General features: G+C 43.8%; 1 protein-coding gene across 4 annotated transcripts in view; it reads right to left on the bottom strand.

Annotated features, from left to right (window-relative positions):
- The window catches only part of XYLT1 (xylosyltransferase 1), a 170,914-nt gene that overhangs the window by 126,479 nt on the left and 29,379 nt on the right, over positions 1-15,056 (bottom strand). For 2 of the 4 annotated variants that reach the window (XM_048320694.1, XM_048320693.1), the window contains exon 2: positions 2,847-2,885. The exons of the other annotated variants lie outside the window; for them this stretch is intronic. In XM_048320694.1, coding sequence (XP_048176651.1) covers positions 2,847-2,885 — 39 coding nt within the window. The remainder of the gene's footprint in view (positions 1-2,846; positions 2,886-15,056) is intronic. 4 annotated transcript variants of the gene reach the window in all.

Here is a 15,056-nt window from a genome sequence, read left to right as displayed (position 1 = left end):
TCGGGGATGGGCGCAAGCAACGCTTTGGGGTGCGGGGCTGTGAGTGCCAAAGAGCAGAGAGGCACACTCTGGCTCTGCCCCAGGGCTGTGCGGGTGCGAGCAGCACAACTCACAGCCTCGGTGGTTTTGCTACATGACAGGTTTTGCTAATCCTGTTCTGAGGCTGACAGCTCCCTACACACACACAGAGTGCACTGAGCTCGGGCAGTAAGGCAGGCTCTGGCTGGAGCTTTGAAAGGCAAACCTCACATTCAGATGCTCTGTTGCTCACTGGACACAGCTTCCAAAAGCTCACTCCTCATACAGCCTTGCCTAATGCGTGGCCTGCTGTGGCTGGAAATAGAACTGGCAGAGGAGTGCAAGGCTGCCTGTGTGACGGGATGGGATGGTTCACAGCCAGGGCTGCGCTCGCTGCTGTACCAAGACGGCGCAAAGAATGACACAGATTCAGGATGGGGTTCAAAGTCCACAGAATGGCCCTATTTAATTATATGATTCAGCTTTTATAGCTTTATTCACAAGGGTGGCATAAAACCATTGGATGCTTGGCCATCCGCCTCCCAGAGGGATTGGCTGAACAGCCTAACACCCATTTTCTAAATATTTTTCCCAGTGTGGAAACAAAGGCACAAACAGCTTGTGCACCTGTGAGATAGTTTACAAAACACAGACCACTTTCCCAGCTGGTTAGCGTGAGAAAGGAGACTTTCACAGGCGGCTGTAAAAATAGGAAGATTTCTCTGCCACCTCTCTTAGCATCTGCAGGCTGTCCCTGTCATCGTGACTGGGATGCCACAAAAAGGTGCTGGAGGGGAGGGGGAGGAGCTGGTGCATGTGGGACACACCCTTTGCATGGCCAAAGGCACCTGTTCGCCCGGGGCCAGCACAGGATTTTCAGCCCTGGACATGACACTGAACCACACATTTCCCACCAGTACCAACAAGGGTCCATACCAGCAAGTCACAATTTTGGTTTCTTTTTCCTGAAGAGGAAATACAGGGAAAATTTCAAGTAATCCAAGACTATCAGCTTTCTTCCTTAATTTCCCACAGAAACATGTTTTCAGACAAATTCTACCACTTCCACAAATGTCCAGCCAGCAGCTCTGGGAGTGAGAGCTGACAGACTGCCCACTGCCTCAGCATTGTCATCAACTGTGGCAACAAACACTGCTGTAAGGCAAGACAATCAAACATTGGTGTCTTTTTCTTTTAAATCTCACTTTGGCTTCAGCACTACAATCCATCCAGCTGCAGTCATTTTCCCAACCAGAAACACGGGAGCAGGTGACACAGACCTCCGTATCTCCATGGGATTTACCAGCTACTGATACACTTTTACTGTCAGCCTACAGCCCCATTAATTCCTCACGGAGTGATGCTGGGAATGCTGACAGGGAGCCACACTCCAGGGACAACAAGGCTGTCACACAGGGCAGTCAGAGGAGGAGGAAGGTGAATGTGAGCAATGCCCGTGATCTGTGCAGCAGCCCAGGCAGGTGAACCTTACACTCAACTCGTCCCACTCTGTGCATGGGGAACAACAGTTCCAGGAGTAGGTTCTCCTTGTGCTGGGGGCTCCAGGACACAAGGGAGTAAGCAACTACAGAAACAGACACAACTCTCAGTGTGCTACATGGAAGTGGGCATAGCCACTTCAAAGCTGCCCTGGCTACAAAATTACTGTAACTATACCTGGCAACTGCTGCATGTAAAACACAGCTGTGCACGTGTGTATTTATCCAATTATTATCTGACTGTTTGTAAGAAATTCTTTGTGCATTTTTGTTTTCTGTGCTATGCTTCTCCATCCCAGAAAGGGAATTAACACTTTATATCACTTTGCTATACAAAAGCTATTTATGCCATTGAGGTCTATTCCCAGCATAACCTGAGGAAGAGAAAATTGCAGGGGGGTGTTGGGGGAAAAAAGCAGCATCACAAGTAAGTCTTCATTATTACTGTATATTTCTAGTCCTACCTCATGCACAGATCAGTACTTTATTATATGCACTGTGTTTTGATACCGCTTTACAATGCCACTGTGTGTAACAAACTCTGTGTGATCCTTCCTTGCCAGTTTTGACTCACAAGGACTTGGCTCTGAAGAGAGGTCCATAAAATAGATGTAGCAGGCTTGTTGAAACAAATAACAAAACAGTCAAAAGCTTTCCCCAGAGAAAGGCCAGAAGAAGACAAAGGTAGAAATATTTATGCCGTAACTCAGGGGCATTGGCAATGTGTCCTGAATAAACACTCATCTTCAGTATGCAAGTTCCATAGCCCTCGCTGTCTCCCAAAGATCAGCGAGAATGGAAATCAATGATGCTGCCTTGTTAGAAAACACAAATCAAAGCATCAGTGACTTTGTAAAATCCCTTCTGTCACTTTGACCTTCTGGTGCCAGGCAGCTCCACAGATTCATTACCATTCATTGTAATGTCTGAAGAAAAAATCAGCAGCACGAGAGTTTGAGAGTAAGAGACCAGCAGCAGGGATTGGGAAAATGCTGGGAGTGTACAAAAAGTGTACAAAAAGAAATGAGAACACCGTGAAAGGATGCTCACTCTGCCTGGAAGACTGTGTCCCCTCTTCCAACACATACAAGTCAGTTCTGCTGCTGTCCAGCTTCACACCAGGTCCTTCCTCACCATCTGCACCTACTGCTTCCTGTCAGGAATCTGGTTCTCTCCTTGCCCAGCCAGTCATGCAAGGAGCTACTGCTATGGCTGCTACACCTGCACCCTCTCCAGGGACACCAGCAGGGGTAGATACCATAAATATGGTGGGCAACACCAGCCCAGCCCTCTCTTTCAGAAAGAAGTGGGATGGGGGGGAGTACTAACCTGAGTCTCCAAGCTGGTGTAGGGACTAGGAGGTTCAATCTACAAAGAGAGCAGACAGAAACAGCCATTACTCTGGAATAGTGGAAGAGAAGTGTTCTGAGCTGTTAGTGGTCTAAAGCAGTGATATCAGGGACAAACACACCTGCTTCAACAAGGATGGCAGGATTATTTTTTAATTTTCTTTTAAGATTTACCACTTTTCCAGACATCTGGAAATCACACAGAATTTACAGAACCTCTACAATATTTGGATGAGCAAAATAAGTTGCAGTAACAGGAGTATACCAAAAGGCCATGTGCAGGCCCTCACATCTTTGATTTGATGCTCTTTTACAATTCTTAGATTACAGCTGACTGGTTTTGGATCAGATCAATATTTGACTGGTGCTGCTGTAATTTCAAGGCATTAGGACTTTTTCAGAAAGCTGATCAAGACTTGATGGTGAAAGGGTTGGCCACATCCTTGGCAAAATTTTTCCTCCCAACAGCTGCAGTTAACTGTGGTTATTTTGTTTTCCATTAAATTTCTTCCTAATGAACGCTCCTCTCCAGCTCTGCACATTATAATGCACATGCACTGTACATTTTCTGCAGTCTGGCATCTTCCTTGGTGTCAAAACCTGAACTCTTAGCTCAGCTTGGCCAGAAGATTCAAACCTCATTAAAGAACTTCTAACACAAAAGCACAAAATCGTCTATTTAGCCTGTTAATTAAAAGGTTAGCAAGAGGTAACATCCCTGTAGGAAATCCCATCATTAGTGTTCTGGGATTAGCACTCAAGAAAAATCTTTAAAAGCACATCTTTTAAAGTATAAGGAACATTTAAAACCTCAGTCTTGCTGGTCCAGGTATTACTCTGGAAGGTCTTGCTCTCCACATCCTGTTTAATTGGAAAGCCTAACAGAGCAGAACCAGGTCAATGGTGCTCTCTCTTAAATCCATCACATCTGTCTCAATTAGACACTTTTAGTTTAGAAAATTCTTGTCTATGAGATTATCAGGCTCCTGAGACTAATTCTGAGTTTTGAGCCATTGTGATTCTCATTTTGGCTAAATCACAGAATAGAATGGAAAAAAAAAAAAAAAAAAAAGTGGGCTTCCTCCAAGAAACAATATATTCCTTTTACTTTTAATTATGCCTATAAAGCAGCTTTTGTTTTAACAATCACCATAAATACACTAATGAAGAAACAAGCTATCAACCCAGGAAAAAAAGCTTAAGGAGGAAATTGGCCTTGAAAGCCTTGACACACCTTTCCCCCACTCAGCAAGTCATGGGTCAGGCAGCACAGTGTGCACAGGTGAAAAAGCCCATGATTACCTCTGTCCCACTGCTAACTTAGAACAGGCTGATGAAAGGTTGCATTTAGCACCAGAGTACCATTAGGACACAGATGTAGTAGATATTATCTGACACCAAGACTGGAAGGAAACTGAGAAACCTCAATGAAATCCAAATATCATGTCATCAGCTAAGCTAGAAGAGGGAAAAATCATCTGCAGGTGAGAGGACTCTTGTCCTTGGGCAGCCTTACTCTAAAACAAATGATGGCAACACTTGCAGCTCTTCTCATATAGACTTAGCAGGGACAAATGCATCCATTTTGCAGCTGGACTCTTAAGCAATGCTAGTCTGGTCACAACGTTGTCCTCCATTGTCCCACTCACATTTATATCATAGCAGGAGGCTCACAACATCAGCAGGTGTGTGGGGCAGATAGAATACAGAGTGTGTTTAAATACAACAAGCAGAATACTGCTGTAACAAAGAACAGCTCAGCTGCACAGGCTCCCCCTTGGGAGATCATCTGGATTTTCTCAGTCAGTGCCAATTTGAATGCAGACAAAAGCTTTTTCAACATGTACTGTTCCCTTCCAAATGGCAATATTTCCATAAGAGGAAGTAGCTACTACTGAATGTATAAAACATCCTGGAAAGATCAGGGGATTCCTGTAACAGAGAAGGCTTCAGATTCCTTAAAAGCTAGACAAACTCAGTCCAGTATCTCCTGAACAGAATGGATTTCTTATGGTAATTACTAATTTCCAAAGCTTCCTGGCCCAATGAAAGCTGTAAATATAAACCAGGTTTTGAATGGCATTATTTCACCATGTGGAACATGCTGTATCAGCATGGGCCTGTGACCTACAGTTTTTCCTGTTTATTTTCCCCCTCATTTTGGCTGTGGTAAGTTGTATTCACTTGTGCTGCCACCACTGTGCAGCACTGCAAGGGGGACTGTTCTGCCCCATCATTAGAACACAACTCAAATGTCACCTCCACTTACAAATTACCTGAGAAGAAAATGAAGCTTGGCTTTTAGGGGCAAGAGTAGGAACAAACCAGGTAAGCTCCTCCCCCAGCTCACACTTTTTTGCACAATTGCTAGAGATGGTGAGAGGAAAAACCCAAAGCTTTCTCCCAACTGCAGTTCACACAGTACAACATTGCTGCCTCAGCCTGCACTCCACTGACTGTGGAACTTGGCTGGGGTGCCTCTGGATGCCACCTCTGCCTTGCACAGAGGTGTTTTCTTTCACCCCATTCCCAACTGCCCGCTCTGCTTTCCTGCTTCCCCCGTGCAGTTAACAGGTACCACACTCAGCACAGCTCTTGGAGCTGACCTGAGGGTCCCCAAAACACAGCTGCAGCGAATCCATCCCAATTCTCCTCTTTAAGCAAAGCAATAAGGAAGCTGAGGAGGGCAAAGAAGGTGGGAGGACATAAATATAGTCACATTGGATTTTCACCTGCAAAAAATAGTTTTAAAATTCAAGCTCAAAGTCAGCAACTTAAAAGAAAGACTCACTCTTACTGCAGAAAGAGGCATGTTCTTAAAATCATCTGCCTATCACTAGTGCCAAGTAAATGTCACATTTGGGTAAATCCCAGAGCTCTCCTCCAGCTCCTGTGCATGGTTATGGATGACAATGTGCACAGCAATAGCCCACATGTGAGGGATGAGGGTACACACTGGTTTTTTTAAAGGTACAACCTCTGCTTTGTCCAACCTGCCGGCTCTCACTGACTATTAGCTGCTAACGAAAGGTAAGAGAGCAAATTATCACATGGAAACACTTAGGAAAAACCAGCGGAATAACTGGCAGCATTCCAAGCAAAGTTTTGGTTGGTCTGTGTATGTTCCACTTTAATTCTAGCAGGTTTCAGCAGCCTGACACAGAATCACAAGAGTTGTGATAACTAAACCCCAGGGGACGTCAGCAATCATCCCATCTGAAATTTCAGACTGCCATTTTTCAAGTGCTATGAATCATTAATCTCCAGTGCTTGTGATGAAATGAAATCTGTAGTGGAATTGGAGAGTAAACACTATGACAGTGCTGTATAAACAGCCTGACACATTGATCACCTTTAAAGACTGATCAGGGTAAGACTGTTTATTATTGAAAGGTGACACTGAGAACAGCAACTCTGCTCTGGGGTTTGGCTACTGTGTTTTTCATGATGGGTTAACATCTCACTCCCATAAAGGAAACAGACATGTTTTCAAACACTTTGCAACCTTCCCAAAACAAAACCAAAGGACAGGAAGGCTCGGAGGAACTGAGGTACAGACGAATAAACCAAGTATTCCAAAGTCACATGGGAAATAGGAGAGAAACCTGCAAAGTCTAGGACCTTGACCACAAGACATGTCTCTCCCCCATGCCACAAAAGATGTTTTTCCAGCGGCTTCAAGAGACACCAGGTTTGAATTGCTTCAATCCAATCACACATGACCTAATCCTGACTGCAGGAAAGCCCAGGGCTCAGACTCCGAGTGCTGCTGGCTGCACTGGACTTGCTCCTGCAGACAAACCTCCTGCTCGCTGCCCCTCCCATCACCTCTGGACTGCTCACCTTTAGTTCCCACACTGCTCTGTTCACCTTTGGTCAGTGAGCCAGGAACTTCAAATGATTTTTTTATACTTGATGGACAATTTTCACTCATTTCTAGTCACCTCTCTCCATCCCTGGAGGCAGCACTGCTCTGTGTGTGGCTTGGCACAAGGCAGTGGCCCCCAGCAGCAGTGCCAGTCACCCCAGAACCTCAGCACTTGCACTGCAGCAGGTTTTCCATGTTTTGTGCAGCTGGACCCTGAGACACACAGGGGCACTGGCTTGTAAAGTTCTTTTATAGTTTTATTGATTTGTTCTATGTCACTTTACAGCTGAATCAGTCCTTTCAGTCAGCTCATGCCATGAAGCAAGGAGAGCTGTGCCAGTGCAGCAGAGAGGTGCCCAGCAATGCCAGGAGCAGGAGGAGAGGAAGGAAGAGACAGAAGTAAGGGACGGGGTAGAGAAGGCAAGCAGCAGTAACAAATGAACAACCACATGCTTATCCAGCAGTAGAAGAGCAGCTCAGTTAAATCTAAGAACCTGCTAATTCCTTGCTTTTCAGTAAAGATAAATCTGTTCTCTTGTCTGCAGGAGTTGTACAGAAGAATGTAGCCATTTACAGAACCTAAGCAGCAGCAACACCTACTCTCCTTACCTTGCAATAACAGTCAGTGCCCAGAAACAGCCCAGAACTCCCTAATACCTCCATAAAAACCATTACTCAAAATTAATCCATACTATCTTACTGAACGTTTAAGCCATACACTGAAGCTTCTGTCTATTAAATACTGTTCCAGTTACAAATGAAGCTGGAATTATTCCTATCTTTGGTGTCTTTTACCACCTGAAAAGTATCTGCTGCAGCCAGCTCAGCACAGACCTGTGAACATATCCAGGGCCAGCAACTGCAGCACATTGATAGCAGCAGGGAGCTTTCCCAGATGTCTGTAAAATATGTCTGGCCACTGAGATGCTGCTGTCCAAGCACTGCTTTGACATTTTGAGTATGTCAGCTCCCCAGGCCAGACAAGCTGTCTCACAGGTACGAGTGACAGACAGTTAATGCTTTAACTTATTAACTCCAGGCTCACTTATCTTCCAACCTTGGCACCTCAACGCAGCACAGCTGCTCCAACACTACTTTCCAAATCTGTGCTTAAGAATGATACATCTGACCAACTCATAGCAAGGGCCAACTGTCCTGCTTTCCTTAATAATTTATTACGAGCTGGCAGGAGCCACGGCTTTGCTGCACTGTTCAGCTGTTCTAACAAACTGCACAGTTTGTTTCAGGCAGCAAAGGAATTTCAGCATGAAATGCTAATGTGTAACAGGACAAGGAACTCTAATCTAATGGATCGATAGAATTGGGTTGTTTAGAGATGGCAAAGTGTACCGGATGCTACTGACAAAGATCTTTTTCCCCCATGCCCCAGCTCATCTCTGAAAGCCCCACACGCCCTCGCTGCTGTGAACCACAGCTTCATGCCCACTTCCCCAGCGGATGCTGCTATGGAAACCTCCAAGAGGGCACCCCAGGAGGTACAGCCTGGGTATGATTTTGAGAGTAATTACACTCATGGATGTGGGTTATTTGTAGCTCTAGTGATAAAAAGGAGAAAAAAAAAAAAAAGACACATGTCCTTATGCAACATTTTAATAGAGCTGGAGGAGTCTATATTTATAGAGTTACCAAGTGTCTTAAACATCTACATAAAAAACCCACATGGAAGGAGACACTAATTCACTTGAGAGCGTAAGCATTGCATTTATAGGGGAAAAAATGTCCTGTCTGACAACCACTCCAGTTGTCATCTGTTATGAGAACAATCTGTCTGAATATTATCTGAAACAGGACACTGTAAAAAATCAAAGATCAGGCTCATCTGAAGTTTCCAGACAAGTTACCAGAAGAAAATTAAAGCCTGCACAGTAAGGAACATGTTCCAAAGTTAAAGGAGCAGCTGAAGAGAAGAGGGCAGGGCCAGCTTCAAAGTTGAGTGGGGCACTGCTACGCTGTGAGCAGAAGTCAGCCAGTCAGCACAAGCTGCACTTGCAACTACTGCAGGTAATCGAGCTGGAAATCCATGTCAAAGCACTTGGAAAAGAGAGAGAGAGATGCTGGTGGGCCATTTAACTGGTGTTGGCATAACCCCAATAACAACAACAAAAAAAGGAAGCACATTTTCACCAGATTTTGCACTGCACACAGAAAAAGACACCCATGCAGTCCCTGCCCTCAAAGCAGAGCAAAGCACCGCTGTCCAGTGGCAGCCACGCTGGGGAGTCATCAAATGCTGCTGTGAGCAGTAGCTTCAGGTCTTCACCCTCCTGAACCCTTCTGCAACCACCCAGGGCCCTTCCAGAGAGGGGCACAGCCTGGCACAGAGCCGGGGTTATGCCCTGAGCCTTTCCATCCTGCTATTCTTACGAGAAGGATCTTTCCAAAGAATAAACTGAGGACACCAAGACGCTAGGAACACAGCCCTGGGTCTTTCCAGAGGGAAAGGGAAAAGACAAGGGAAAATCAGCTTTGTTAAGAAAATCCAGCTAAAAATCTTGAGGGTAATAGAACGAGAAGAAGCCTGTATAGCTTCATACAGAATAAAGCCTGCCAGATAAATTTAATTGCTTTATTTGTTCTTTGATAGAGTTACAGAGGGAGTGGATACACAGCAGAGGTCATATTTTTCAGATTTTAGGACAGTATCTGTGTCTCACGAAATCCTAATTGAAAAATTAATTCAAAAAGACTTGGGAAGGGGCAAGCACAGCTCTGGAATTGAGAGCTGGCTGCAGGACTGTAAACAAATGATAATGATAAACGGCACTGTATTGAGCTGAGGGGAGGTCATATTGAACAAACTCATTAATGAGCTGAAACGAGGATTAAAGAGCACACCAACAAAATCTGATGATTGCACTAAAGCTCGATTGTGTCTGATGGATGCAAGGCTGCCGTGAGGTGAAGAGGACACGTCCAGCAGCAGGATCCTGCTCCCAGATCCTTGGCAGGCAGGTCCGACATGGTCCAGCCACAGCTGCCTGTCATCCATCGCCCTCAGCCCGGCCCACAGCCCCACACACTGCTCATCTCCTCCCCCTCACCGGCCACCCTGGAAATAAACAGAACTCTGTGTCGCCCAAGAGCCAAACGAGATGTGTGGCAGCAACACAGCCCTTGGCACATGCCAGGAATGCAGGAGTGCACTGACAAGAGGAAGGCTGAGACCTCCCATTCAAGCACAGCCAGGAAAAAAAAATCCCACTACTAAAAATAACACAATGCCTTAAATCCTACCAAGCTGTGTTTTCATGATCTCCCTGAGACAGCTTAAAAAATTGTGGGTTTATGGATTAAAGTCCCTGATAAATCCATTTAGGACCAGACACTTCCTCTGCATGAACTTACTACATTCCAATCTTTATGACAGGGGAGGAGAAAAGAAAAGAAAGAAACAAACAAAAACTCCGAACAGAAAAACAACAGACATGACAAAAAATACCCCAAACAAACAAACAACTTTTTGAAAAATTTTGAACGAAATTTTTGGACACAGAATTTGGTAACACTGATCTCTGAAGGATGAAATAGATACTTTACTTTTTTTTTTTTTTTTTTTTTTAAGTACAGCTGCTGATTTTCAGCTTTGGAAGTACTGAAGGTTTAGCACTAGACTTTGAGTTTTATCAATAAGCTACAGGAAAAGATGAAGAATATGCAGATAGAACAGCAGTTTTGGCTCCCTTCTGCAGTTTTCATGCCAGAACTAAAACATATTTTTCCCAAAAGCAGAACCTATCCATCATTTTTATTATCAGCCTGGATGCAGATCCAAGTTTCATCACTTGGTAAGTTAGAAAAACTCTCATTAGCATCTGTGTGTGTAGGGAGCCCATAAGAACACCTCATTAACTCATTAAAGAGGATTCTCACAGAGATTAGCTTCGTCAATCCTTCATTTAGCTACCAATCCATTCATGTGATGCTATTAAGCCCCTCATAAACAGCCAAGTACTCCATAATACACTGTAGGAGCTCAGGTTTGAATCCCCATACTGGTGCACGCTGCTACTGGATTTGTGCTGCACCACTATGAAAATCACTGCAGCCCCAAAGCATCGTTTATTTCCAACACGACCAAGTGACGAGCTGAAGCCCACACGTTGTACTAAGATGGGACACAGTAACAGCACCCAATCCCCGTGATTTCAAGCCATTCTTACTCCAACCTTGCTCCACATCACACATTTGATGATATGACCAGAAATGTGCACAGGCAAAAGAAAGGGTTACAGTAATAGCCAGTGCAAAGCAACTGCTGCTCATTGCTTGAATGGGAAAGCAGTCAGTGAGGAACCTCTCATCCCCATCCTTAATTTCCAGTTTTCCTTCTTTTCCTTCCCTCTAACCCCTCTTCTGTGCAGTGCTGCTGTCACACCATCTGCAATCTATTTTCAATAAGCCACCTCTGCATGAACAGCACATCTGCCTCTGCCAGGAGAGGCTCCCCCTCTCTCCTGGAACTCCCAGCACTGCTTTGGTTCACTACAGTCACCATGATGACAGAGAGACAAAATCTGCCACGTCTACATATCAGACGGGTATTGTGTGTTGGTAAACAGCAATTGTCATCCAGATAGCCCTACAGCAGCTTCATTTTGCACTGGCCTTCAGATGCCACTATGGCAATTGCTCATGCAAGAACATGAACACAAGTCCTTCAGTTCCTGTCAGAGCATCTCCGTTCCCTGCACTGCAGTCAGTGCTGCTTCCACTCGTGGAGGTGTCAGAGGATTTCAGCCCATCTAAATTCATAACCTTAATAGAGATGCACAATTTTATTTTCAAGCTGAATAATTCAAAGAACATTAATTCACTCCCATCTGCTTAAATGAAACAGATTTGTAAGATCCTAATCAGCTTGTATGTCCATAGACCCTTTCTACCAAGAGCATTGGGTTGGATTTGGCTGTGCATAAAAGGCCCCACAAATCTTTACTGCAACTCACTCAGTACCATCTCACAAACACTCAGCTCAGACCTAGCAACTGCTCTGTTACATCCAATCCACTCTGGAAACATAAAATGATCTCTGCTACTGCAGGACAAACCTGGCAGCTTGCAGGATGTGCAGGGGAGGCCGAGTGCCTGCCTGATCCCAGGCAGCTGCCTGGAACTGAAGCTCTGCCGTAAGTGGCCTTCCAGATTTCAGGAACTCAGACAAAAGATGCTATTAATGGCACTTGGGGCTGGAGGGGGAAATCCTCGAATGTAAAGTTTCAAGTCACTGCACATTGAGGAAGAGGAGTAAATAATAAGAAAAAGTTGCCCACAGTAAAGGATTTTGTGAAAGTGAACTCCACAGCTTAATAGTATCACAAGCACCCTAGGAATCTGGAGAATGAGACAGGAGAAACTGTGGGGAGACTGAAGTTAAAAACTGCACACTGCATGGTTCATTTTCCTGTAATTCCTTTTATTCATTGCTATAATCAACTTGACATGCAAAGCTGTTCCCAATTTACTGACAGCTTTTCAGCTGACATCTAGTTCTCAAGGTATTTTTTTTTTTTAAACCTAAATAGCTAATTATTCATCGCCTTAAACCAGGATATATAACAATGTCAGGAAATCATCTGTTCAAGTTATATCAAAAAGCCTTTGGGGATTAGTTCATCTCTTTTGTATGCTGCAGAAAACACTCACTTGTAAACAATTAAATCATCATTTGAAATCTGTCTACACTTTTAGCATCTCTGAATGCAGCCTGAAAAACCATATAAACAAGTACCTTATTGTTGCATCTAGAACCCAGGGCCGAAAGGTTTTCCTCCATAGTATCTTATTTGCTGGAGGCTGAAGGCTGAACTTACAGGCTAATACAGGCTCTCCGTACAACCTGTAATAAAGCATCTAAATAAGTGCAATAGCTGCTTAAGGAGACCCGAGTTACACTGTTCCCAGGTTATGCTGAGAGCAGAAGACATGCTACAAGGATATCAACATATTGTGGCACAGAGGCATTAACCTCCATGTAACAGTCATGGCTGAGACAAAAACAGGCATTTAAATTTAGCCATGAAGGCTCAGCCTTTGGCCTGAATCTACAGTAACCAGACCTCAGAGTACCCTGCTTCAAGACGCAGAGCTCCTGCATAACACACATTAGAAGAGACCCAGGGACACCACTGGAGCAGAAGCACTTAAAACTTTCCTATTTGAAATCAGTCCATTTCTTTTTGGTCTCCTACTGACTCCTTGACTGCATTTTTAAGGGCTGTAGCTTTGTGGAATACAAACACAATACAAGCATAACATTCCATAGGAAGAAGCTCCTTTCTAAGTCTATCTTGGGCTGAGCACTGCAGCAGAAAGTTACCGAGCCTGGACAGCGCTCGTTTGCACATCTCACTACAACTGTGCAGATGCAGTGTATTTGTAAAATATGTATTTTACAAATACACTGGTCACTCGAGGTTTTTGTTACAGAGTTACCCCTATGCTCAAGAATTTAACTCTCTATTCTACTTCTCTGAATCAAAAACCTGTACAGTATTGTACAGGTTTGAAAGGCAAATTTTCATCTGCTGTTACTACTTCACCACTAATTGTGTGATTTTGTGGCTTTAGTACCTTGATAAATGTTTTGACTAATTCATTTGAATCACTGCAGCTGTATCCTTTTTATGATATAATTGCTGACCCCGTCAAGAGAACAAAACAAAACAAATTATCTTCCTTATGCAATGAAAGCCAAGTAGGTCCTTGTGAAACTACAACTTCCTTTCAGTTAGTGGAAGAAAACACACAGCATTCGTGAGAGCATGCAGACAGAGGGGATGCAGACACATCATTGTCTCAGGGAGGAATTCCTCCATCGCCAAGGAACCGGCTGAGATGGGATCGCTGAACCACGGCACAGAGCCCTCACTTCCCTGCACTCAGGGTGCCTTTGGCCACAAAAACGGGCCATGGGCACCTTCTGCCAGCAAGTCAGTGCTGAGATCTGGGACAGTGAGTTACTATGGTGGAAATTAAAAATGTGACAAGACAGGAATGACTTTTACAGATTTCAAGGGTGCTTCCCAGCATCTCGAGTCCCCAGCTGCACAGAAAAACTCCCCTAGAACTAAAGGCAGAATGGATGAAGCCAGTTCATCCCAAACACCCAGAGGAGAGGTTTGGGTTTATTGTTTGTTTCTTTATGACTGTGGGTTTTGTTCATTTGCTTATTTGATTTTAAACTAAAACTGAGAAGTACATACTTCAGTTTCTGACACGATACCCTCAAGTAAATCAACATGGAAACTGTAAACTAGTGGGAAGTTGCAGGCAAGTTCTTAACCAAGCATAAGGAAAAGTTTCCTACTTGCTGGAACAAACCAACACTTCTGAGAAGAGTGCAGACTGATCATCCAGGCTTAGTAAAAAAAAAAAATTAAAAAATTGCTACATGTACAACACCTCTTTTCTTGAAGATACCGTCGCTGATCTAAAGCGTAAATAAACAGTTGCTCTGTCAGAGGCAGATAATTGACTGAACATTACATTGCTAATGGCAATATTACACAAGACACAAGTGTTTCAGACAAAAAAAAAAAAAAAAATCTGAAGTATTTCTCATTCTAACAATTCTGCAACTGACAGGTGACTGCTGGGCAGCAGATAGGAAATTCAGTTTTATCTAAGAGGAAACACACCCCAGCTCATTCTTCTGGTAGCTTCCGAGAGCAACAGTTCCTTTAAGTCAATGCATATCAAACACCTCTCAAACTATAAATAACAAGATTCCCATATTTGAAAAATAACACCGTTTTTCAGCATTATCTCCCTCCTAGAGTAATTATATTTTTAGAGAGGTAAAAAGTTTTAAAATACAAAATTTCCACAGCAAAATCTGTCAATGTAATCAACAGGGTTCAGTTCTGTCTAAGGCAATGGCTTTATTTGTTTTAAAGGGTCTACTAATAAGACTTTAAAAGAAAACATTACATGTATTGGTACTGTTTTGATTGAAAATAAACTGAACATTTCAGGGGAAATAAACCATAAGTCTACTTGAATATGAGCTAACACTGCTCCTGCCCTATCATGCATGTATGTATGCACGTATGAGCTGACACTGCTCATGCCTATCATGTATCATATCAGAATTTGACTTTGGGTATGTTTTTAATCTGAATTTAAAAAGAGCAAGTCACCAGATCCAGCTTTGGAAAGGGTATAAGGGGTAGGTTTGTAAAAAAAAGGATCATCAAAATAGCAATCACTGGCTTTTTAAACAGCTCTCTTCGAAAGCAACCAAACACATCCTCTCCATTCATTCATCCCTTAATGGCCAGGAGAAAGCCTGTCCCCCCTGAA

This window comes from Corvus hawaiiensis, chromosome 16 (genome assembly GCF_020740725.1).
Source record: "Corvus hawaiiensis isolate bCorHaw1 chromosome 16, bCorHaw1.pri.cur, whole genome shotgun sequence".
In the NCBI taxonomy this organism is placed as follows: Eukaryota; Metazoa; Chordata; class Aves; order Passeriformes; family Corvidae; genus Corvus; species Corvus hawaiiensis.
The sequence above is the reverse complement of the archived record's forward strand: the minus strand, read 5'-3'. Positions and strand labels throughout refer to the sequence as shown.